This window comes from Pygocentrus nattereri, chromosome 3, assembly GCF_015220715.1.
Source record: "Pygocentrus nattereri isolate fPygNat1 chromosome 3, fPygNat1.pri, whole genome shotgun sequence".
Taxonomy (NCBI): Eukaryota; Metazoa; Chordata; class Actinopteri; order Characiformes; family Serrasalmidae; genus Pygocentrus; species Pygocentrus nattereri.
Window position 1 is genome coordinate 1,302,171 of NC_051213.1, and position 10,000 is coordinate 1,312,170.

At 45.5% G+C, this 10,000-nt stretch overlaps 1 protein-coding gene across 3 annotated transcripts in view; it reads left to right on the forward strand.

The window, feature by feature from the left end:
• Positions 1-10,000, forward strand: part of si:ch211-234p6.5 — a 52,907-nt gene that overhangs the window by 26,519 nt on the left and 16,388 nt on the right. For all 3 annotated transcript variants that reach the window (XM_037536988.1, XM_037536990.1, XM_037536989.1), the window contains 7 exons: positions 443-499; positions 668-748; positions 4,023-4,160; positions 4,260-4,358; positions 4,695-4,803; positions 6,857-6,915; positions 7,255-7,359. In XM_037536988.1, the coding sequence (XP_037392885.1) occupies positions 443-499; positions 668-748; positions 4,023-4,160; positions 4,260-4,358; positions 4,695-4,803; positions 6,857-6,915; positions 7,255-7,359 (648 nt within the window). The remainder of the gene's footprint in view (positions 1-442; positions 500-667; positions 749-4,022; positions 4,161-4,259; positions 4,359-4,694; positions 4,804-6,856; positions 6,916-7,254; positions 7,360-10,000) is intronic.

A 10,000-nucleotide genomic window follows, 5' to 3' on the forward strand; every position in this document is an offset into this window, starting at 1 on the left:
CTAGCTTGGTTTTATTAAGTTGTGGATTCCTGTAGCCCAAGATTGGATTGTAGTGGCTCAAGGGTGGACTGTAGTTCAGGGGTAGATTACAGCGGGTCTAAGGGTGGATTCTAGTAGCCCAGTGGAGGATTTGTTAGTCCAAGGGTGGATTTTTGTTGAATAAGAATTGATTCTTGTAGCCATCGGTTGGATTCTAGGTAATTAATGTTACTGTAGATAATGCAAAAATAATTAATCAGTTGCAGAAAACTGTTGCAAGCAGGCTGAAATTAAGCATGTACCTGACCTCTTTCATCTTAGTCCACACAGAAAGTAATATATTGGGATCGTGTTACATCTATTCCATTACTGTATATTCTATCACATACATAACCCTTGTTAGTGGGGCATGAAATGCTGCCTCTCTCTCCTAATGGCCTGTTTCTGTCACTTTGTGATACAGCATATACCGAGTGAGAGAGACAGCCAGACACTCGCAGCCCTACAGGGAGATACGGACGTGAGTAATACACTCACAGCTTCTGGGGGGGGAGCGCTTGAGTTTGTGAAGGAATAATAGTGGCTTTATTAGAGGGAAAGTTACTGACTGTGCATTACTGTATAATCTCTCTCTCTCTCTCTCTCTCTCTCTCTCTCTCACCTTCTCTCTCACTCTGTCCCTCTCCAGATGGTGCTCACTCGTTTGTGTGGGTGTGATAAGCTACTACAGACTCTCTCAGAAGAACTAGCTCACCTACAAGCAGAAAAGGTGAGACACACAGCAATGCCCCTCATCTCCTTTCCTGTTAGACAGTCTTTAGGTGTACCCAGCTGGCATTACATTACTGTACCACACTGTGCCACATTACCCCCCAACACCGAGGAAGACATACACAGCCATTTTGCTCCCTACTTCACCACATGGGCTAGACAGTTTTAGACCTCACAAGTTTTTAAGTGCCATCTGGATCCAGTAAAATCTGTACTTAGAATTTAGTCGTCTGGTTGGTTGTGAATAGTAAAAAAGGCTTGTAGTCTCATCCTCATCACATCACTCAGACGCTCAAGCAATGTCTCACCGTACACTGGGCTTGTTTGGTTTAGGGTTTGGCTTGAGATGGTGATACCTCGATCATGACTGTGACACCCCACCCAGAAACTGTAATACATGAATCATGTCTGTGAATTTTCACAGAGAAACTGTAATACCACAAAAATAACTGTGGTACCCTTCTCAGAAACTCTAATAGTCCAATATTGACTGTGATACCCTACCCAGAGACTGTAATACACTGATCTTGACTGTGATACCCTCCCCAGAGACTGTAATACACTGATCTTGACTGTGATACCCTACCCAGAGACTGTAATACACTGATCTTGACTGTGATACCCTACCCAGAGACTGTAATACACTGATCTTGACTGTGATACCCTACCCAGAGACTGTAATACACTGATCTTGACTGTGATACCCTCCCCAGAGACTGTAATACACTGATCTTGACTGTGATACCCTACCCAGAGACTGTAATACACTGATCTTGACTGTGATACCCTACCCAGAGACTGTAATACACTGATCTTGACTGTGATACCCTACCCAGAGACTGTTATACACTGATCTTGACTGTGATACCCTCCCCAGAGACTGTAATACACTGATCTTGACTGTGATACCCTACCCAGAGACTGTAATACACTGATCTTGACTGTGATACCCTCCCCAGAGACTGTAATACCCTGATCTGGCTGTGATACCCTCCCCAGAGACTGTAATACACTGATCTTGACTGTGATACCCTACCCAGAGACTTTAATACACTGGTCTTGACTGTGATACCCTCCCCAGAGACTGTAATACACTGATCTTGACTGTGATACCCTCCCCAGAGACTGTAATACACTGATCTTGACTGTGATACCCTATCCAGAGACTGTATTTCACTGATCTTCACTGTGATACTCTACCCAGAGACTACAATACACTAATCTTGACTGTGATACCCTCCCCAGAGACTGTAATACACTGATCTTGCCTGTGATACCCTACCCAGAGACTGTAATACACTGATCTTGCCTGTGATACCCTACCCAGAGACTGTAATACACTGATCTTGCCTGTGATACCCTACCCAGAGACTGTAATACACTGATCTTGCCTGTGATACCCTACCCAGAGACTGTAATACACTGATCTTGACTGTGATACCCTACCCAGAGACTGTAATACACTGATCTTGACTGTGATACCCTTCCCAGAGACTGTAATACACTGATCTTGACTGTGATACCCTCCCCAGAGACTGTAATACACTGATCTTGACTGTGATACCCTATCCAGAGACTGTATTTCACTGATCTTGACTGTGATACCCTACCCAGAGACTGTAATACACTGATCTTGCCTGTGATACCCTATCCAGAGACTGTATTTCACTGATCTTGACTGTGATACCCTACCCAGAGACTGTAATACACTGATCTTGACTGTGATACCCTACCCAGAGACTGTATTTCACTGATCTTCACTGTGATACTCTACCCAGAGACTACAATACACTAATCTTGACTGTGATACCCTCCCCAGAGACTGTAATACACTGATCTTGCCTGTGATACCCTACCCAGAGACTGTAATACACTGATCTTGCCTGTGATACCCTACCCAGAGACTGTAATACACTGATCTTGCCTGTGATACCCTACCCAGAGACTGTAATACACTGATCTTGCCTGTGATACCCTACCCAGAGACTGTAATACACTGATCTTGACTGTGATACCCTACCCAGAGACTGTAATACACTGATCTTGACTGTGATACCCTTCCCAGAGACTGTAATACACTGATCTTGACTGTGATACCTTACCCAGAGACTGTAATACACTGATCTTGACTGTGATACCCTCCCCAGAGACTGTAATACACTGATCTTGACTGTGATACCCTATCCAGAGACTGTATTTCACTGATCTTGACTGTGATACCCTACCCAGAGACTGTAATACACTGATCTTGCCTGTGATACCCTATCCAGAGACTGTATTTCACTGATCTTGACTGTGATACCCTACCCAGAGACTGTAATACACTGATCTTGACTGTGATACCCTACCCAGAGACTGTAATACACTGATCTTGACTGTGATACCCTACCCAGAGACTGTAGTACACTGATCTTGACTGTGATACCCTACCCAGAGACTGTAATACACTGATCTTGCCTGTGATACCCTATCCAGAGACTGTATTTCACTGATCTTGACTGTGATACCCTACCCAGAGACTGTAATACACTGATCTTGACTGTGATACCCTACCCAGAGACTGTAGTACACTGATCTTGACTGTGATACCCTACCCAGAGACTGTAATACACTGATCTTGACTGTGATACCCTACCCAGAGACTGTAATACACTGATCTTGACTGTGATACCCTACCCAGAGACTGTAATACACTGATCTTGACTGTGATACCCTATCCAGAGACTGTAGTACACTGATCTTAATCTTGTCGATACCCTAGTCATAACTGTGATTGCCCAACCAGAGACTGTGGTAACCCATTAATAACTGTGGTTGCCCAACCAGAGAGTGTGATACCCTTATCATAAATGTGATTACCCAACCAGAGAGTGTGATACCCCAATTGAAAAAAATGTGTTTACCCAACCAGAGAGAGACCATGACTGTGACATGCCAATAACAACAATAATTCCCATCCATAGACTGTTGTACCTCAACTATGGTTGTGACTCACCATGTAGAGATTGTGATACCAACAACACAACTATTATTCCCCACCCAAAAAACTGTGATTTCCTACCCAGAGACTATGATACCCCACCCAAAGACTATGATACCACACCCAGAGAATAAGACCCCTATCATATCTTTGACGGCACAAAAAATACCCCACCAAACGTTGTCATGCTCTAAGCACAACTTTGATACCCCAACAACAATGATATTATAACTGATCTGACTCACTGAAAAGAGCTGGAATACTCTTCACTGGTTGTTGACTGTGTGTTCAGGAGCGTGCTCAGTTTGCTCTGGAGATGACTCGACTACAGCTGGACGAGTGGCAGCTGGAAGTGCAGGAGGTATCCCAGAAGACTCTGCTGCAGGATGAGCTGATTACCATCAGAGCCAGGATGTGTGACGTGTCACTGGTACAGTAGAGTGATCTGAGACACAGGAGAGGTTCTCATATCCTTCTGTTCTTCTCTATGATCGTAATCTCTCTCTCTCTCTCTCTCTCTCTTTTTCAGGAGATGGAGAGGGTATGGGTGGACTATGAGCGGATGGAGAGTGAATTGTGTGTGTTTCGATCTCATCTTCAGCACATCTGTCATTTTGGACTTCCACAGGTGAACACTACACCAGAACAGCATGACATCATCACTACTTCTACTGTAGCCTGCACTCCTGAGCCCAGCAGGGGGCAGCAGAGCACTTCTCTCAGTATATAAGGCAGTCTGGGTGCTTTGTCTATAGTGAAGTTTCTGAACTTTATAGACATCCTGAGCAATAACTCCACTTGTACCTTCTCTTTTTCCTCCTGAGGCCCACTTGTGACATTTGTCTGACAACATCTAACAAAAATCTCCTGAATTTTTATGTTTTTTTCATGTGTGTTGGTTTCGATGACATCACACGCAGAGTGAATTCTCAGTATACTCTCTCTTGCTCTCTCTCTACCTCAGGAGCGTTCTCAGGCTCAGAGGCAGTTGTGGATGATGGAGGATATACTCTGTGGGCTGAAGCCTAACAGGAGCCGTTTCAGGATCATGCTGGGCTTACAGAGGCCCGTGGGTGAGTTTTCATTCACTTCCATTGAAGTAGCAGTCCAGTATATAAAGGAAAGCTGTTATTAAGCCTTAATCAAGCTAATAAGTGATACATAAACTGTTCACTACCGTTATTCTGCTTATATTAAGCTTTTGCTAACTGGTAATTAGTAAGATATAAAATTAGTTGATGAACAGGAGGCTGTAGTAGAGGAACAGGAGGCTGTCGTAGAGGAACAGGAGACTGTAGTAGAGGAACGGGAGGCTGTGGTAGAGGAACAGGAGGCTGTGGTAGAGGAACAGGAGACTGTAGTAGAGGAACGGGAGGCTGTGGTAGAGGAACAGGAGGCTGTGGTAGAGGAACAGTAGGCTGTAGTAGAGGAACAGGAGGATGTAGTAGAGGAACAGGAGGCTGTAGTAGAGGAACAGGAGGATGTAGTAGAGGAACAGGAGGCTGTAGTAGAGGAACAGGAGGCTGTGTTAGAGGAACAGGAGGCTGTGGTAGAGGAACAGGAGGCTGTAGTAGAGGAACATGAGGATGTAGTAGAGGAACAGGAGGATGTAGTTGAGGAACAGGAGGCTGTAGTAGAGGAACAGGATGATGTAGTAGAGGAACAGGAGGCTGTGTTAGAGGAACAGGAAGCTGTGGTAGAGGAACAGGAGGCTGTAGTAGAGGAACAGGAGGCTGTGGTAGAGGAACAGGAGGCTGTGGTAGAGGAACAGGAGGCTGTGGTAGAGGAACAGGAGGCTGTGTTAGAGGAACAGGAAGCTGTGGTAGAGGAACAGGAGGCTGTGGTAGAGGAGCAGGAGGCTGTCGTAGAGGAACAGGAGGCTGTGGTAGAGGAACAGGAGGCTGTGTTAGAGGAACAGTAGGCTGTAGTAGAGGAACAGGAGGCTGTAGTAGAGGAACAGGAGGCTGTGGTAGAGGAACAGGAGGCTGTAGTAGAGGAACAGTAGGCTGTGATAGAGGAACAGTAGGCTGTAGTAGAGGAACAGGAGGCTGTGTTAGAGGAACAGGAGGCTGTGTTAGAGGAACAGTAGGCTGTAGTAGAGGAACAGGAGGCTGTGTTAGAGGAACAGTAGGCTGTAGTAGAGGAACAGGAGGCTGTAGTAGAGGAACAGGAGGCTGTGGTAGAGGAACAGGAGACTGTAGTAGAGGAACAGGAGTCTGTAGTAGAGGAACAGGAGGCTGTGGTAGAGGAACAGGAGGCTGTAGTAGAGGAACAGGAGACTGTAGTAGAGGAACAGGAGGCTGTAGTAGAGGAACAGCAGGATGTAGTAGAGGAACAGGAGGCTGTGGTAGAGGAACAGGAGACTGTAGTAGAGGAACAGGAGGATGTAGTAGAGGAACAGGAGGCTGTAGTAGAGGAACAGCATGGTGTAGTAGAGGAACGGGAGGTTGTAGTTGAGGAACAGGATGCTGTAGTAGAGGAACAGGAGGCTGTAGTAGAGGAACAGGAGGATGTAGTAGAGGAACAGGAGGATGTAGTTGAGGAACAGGAGGCTGTAGTAGAGGAACAGGAGGATGTAGTAGAGGAACAGGAGGCTGTAGTAGAGGAACATGAGGATGTAGTAGAGGAACAGGAGGATGTAGTTGAGGAACAGGAGGATGTAGTAGAGGAACAGGAGGATGTAGTAGAGGAACAGGAGGATGTAGTAGAGGAACAGGAGGATGTGGTTGAGGAACAGGAGGCTGTGTTAGAGGAACAGGAGGCTGTAGTAGAGGAACAGGAGACTGTAGTAGAGGAACAGGAGACTGTGGTAGAGGAACAGGAGGCTGTAGTTGAGGAACAGGAGGCTGTAGTAGAGGAACAGGAGGATGTAATAGAGGAACAGGAGGATGTGGTTGAGGAACAGGAGGCTGTGTTAGAGGAACAGGAGGTTGTAGTAGAGGAACAGGAGGCTGTGTTAGAGGAACAGGAGGCTGTAGTAGAGGAACAGGAGACTGTAGTAGAGGAACAGGAGGCTGTTCTAGAGTTTCACATATAGCCAGCTCAGGAGTTGCTTGTCATCTGTACCTGCCTGTTATCCCCTCTTTGTCATTGTCTATCTCTCTCTCTCTCTCTCTCCCCCCCCAGTTCTTCCTCCTGTATTTCAGAATTCATCAGTCCACGATGTGGAGAACATGCCATATTTGGTGAGCTGGTTTGGAGGTGGGGTAGGGGTGGGGTTATTAGATATGGTATATATTTATGGTATTTATAGGTGTGTTATGGCTTTTGGAAATTTAGTCAAAAGCAAGATTTATGCCATATTTTTAGTTTCAGACTAAATTAAAGTAACAGCAAAGGCATTTTCTCATCTCTATGGAGGAGTGCTAATCATTGTTGAGGTTCCTGTGTGTAAGTGTAGTTGTGTGGTTTGAGTGTGATGTATACTGTACTGTAAGAGAGTTAGTGCGATGGACGAGAGTGATACAGTCTACTTAGGTGAAAGGAAATCAGCTGCTAATGGAAACTCCATTCACAACCTAAAGGGGGAGGACCCTGAGGCACCATCCCGCCCACCATTACCTCATGACCTGCAGGGCACCAATCACAGTGCAGAGCTAAGGCCTGGGTGGGCAGAGCCATGTCCTAAGGTGAGTGAATGGAGAGGAAATTCCTCTAGAAGAACATGTGAGTGAAATATTTTACCTTTTGAAGTTGCAGAAGATGCTTGCAGTAGAATTTTTTTAATTTGTGTATGTTGTGTAATCAATTTTACATATGATTTTATTCCATTTAAATTTACACTTTGACTTTGATACATTATAAAATTAAAAATATTTTTTTCATTATTTGTGTATTTGTTGTTTGTGTATGGACACTGAATACTGATGTCCACAGCAAGAGAAAATTTAGATACAGTTTATGGGGAGAAAGGGGCAAAAACATTTAGGTTGTTGCTAAATATATGAGCAAAATTAATAATATCAGTATACAATAACTCATAAATGTCTGCTACAAAAGAAAACATAAGCTTTCTTTCTAGCATCTCTCGTTTATTAAAGAGGCCTGAGAGAAAACGTATTCCACAGAGTTAACTGATCTCAGGGTCGCGGGGGGGAGCTGGAGCCTATCCCAGCAGTCTTCGGGCGGAAGGCAGGACACCCCCTGGACAGGTCGCCAGTCCATCGCAGGGCTATATATATATATATATATATATATATATGAGATCATATATATGAATATATATTCCATTCTGGCTCTACCATCATCATAATTCTACCCATACTGTACCAAATGTTTCAGTAGTGACTGTTTCAGTGCACATTTTTGCTTGTTTTGAGCTCAGAAACTCAGCAAACACAGCTTTAAACAGCTGTTCAGACAGAAAATCATTATATTTTACCAGATATCTATATCTGGATCAGATGCCTGAACCACCTCAGCTGGCTCCTCTCAATGCGGAGGAGTAGCGGCTCTACTCCGAGCTCCTCCTGGATGACCGAGCTCCTCACCCTATCGAATAGCGTGTAGCCCACCACCCTGAGAAGAGGCTCATTTCCGCCGCCTGTGTTTACGATCTCGTCCTTTTGGTCGTTACCCACAGCTCATGACCACAGGTGAGGGTGGGGATGTAGACCAACCGGTAAACAGAGAGCTTCGCCTTATGGCTCAGCTCCTCTTCACCACTACAGTCTGGTACAGCAACCGCATTACTGCTGCCGCCTGTCCCAGCCTGCGGCCGATCTCACGATCCCTCTTCCCATCACTCATCAACAAAACCCCGAGATACTTAAACTCCTCCACCTAGGGCAAGTCCTCTCCCCTTACCTCTCCCCTTACAAAGCGTCGGGCTTCGGCAGGGTTGTGCCCTGTCTCCACTCCTGTTTGTGATAATCATAGACAGGGTGTCAAGGCGTAGCCAAGGTCAGGAGGGCATTATGTGTGGAGGCCTGAGGGTGGCGTCTCTGCTATTTGCAGATGATGTTGTTCTTTTGGCTGAATCACATGGATGCCTCCAGCGCTCACTGGAGTGGTTTGCAGCTGCGTGTGAAGTGGTTGGTATGCGGATCAGTACCTCCAAATCTGAGTCCACGGTCTTAGAAAAGGATGGCATGCCCACTCCAGGTAAGGGGAGAGGACTTGCCCCAGGTGGAGGAGTTTAAGTAACTTGGGGTCTTGTTCACGAGTGATGGGCAACAGCGGTAGTGCAATCACTGTACCAGACTGTAGTGGTGAAGAGGAGCTGAGCCACAAGCCAAAGCTCTCTGTTTACCGGTCGGTCTACATCCTGATCCTCACCTGTGGTCATGAGCTGTGGGTAATGACCGTAGGAATGAGATTGCGAATACAGACGGTGGAAATGAGCCTCTTCATAGGGTGGTGGGCTACACTCTATTTGATAGGGTGAGGAGCTCGGCCATCCGGGAGGAGCTCGGAGTAGAGAGGAGCCAACTAAGGTGGTTCGGGCATCTGATTCGGATGCCCCCAGGACGCCTCCCGGTGGGGGTGTACCAGGCACGGCCTACCGGGATAAGACCCCGGGGTCATCCTAGGACCCGCTGGAGGGATTACATCTACAAGCTGGCCTGGGAGCGGCTTGGGGTCCCCGGGAATGAGCTGGAGGATGTTGAAGGGGACAGGGTCGTCTGGGATTCTCTGCTCTCCCAACTGCTTCCGCGACCCTATCTGGATTAAGCGGTTAACGATGATGATGATAATGATGTCTATCTGCTTCTCACAAAATTATGACACAGAATATACTGCCATTATGACTTTATGTAAAAATATGAAAAATAATTCCCTGAATATCAAAAGTAATATTACCAGATGAAAAACATCCTTACCTTAAAGTGTATGGACGTAAAAAGCTTTCAGCCCAGGACTTTTAAAGCTGTTTCTATTTGTCCATTTATTGTGAAAATTTTGACATTTTGGCTCCTTCACACTGTGTCAAAACATAAAGTGGAGACACTAGGTTTAGTTCTGGCAGTGATAGTGTACATTCCACACACTGGGTGCTATTTATTATTTACTGTGCATGTGTATGAATGGACTACATAGCTCCGCCCCTTTACCAGGATTTGGTTTTTTTTTTGTTTGTTTTTAATCAACATGCACTTATTAAATGAAAGATGGTAAACAATATCAAAACATATGTTCTTTACATGAAGTAACCATGTATACCAGAGTTGGACAAAACACACAAACCATGTACTGAGTTAAAGTTGAGACCCCCAAGGTAAAATATTCCTCCAGTAAAAGTAGAAGTTCCTCCCTTTAGACCTCCACTTG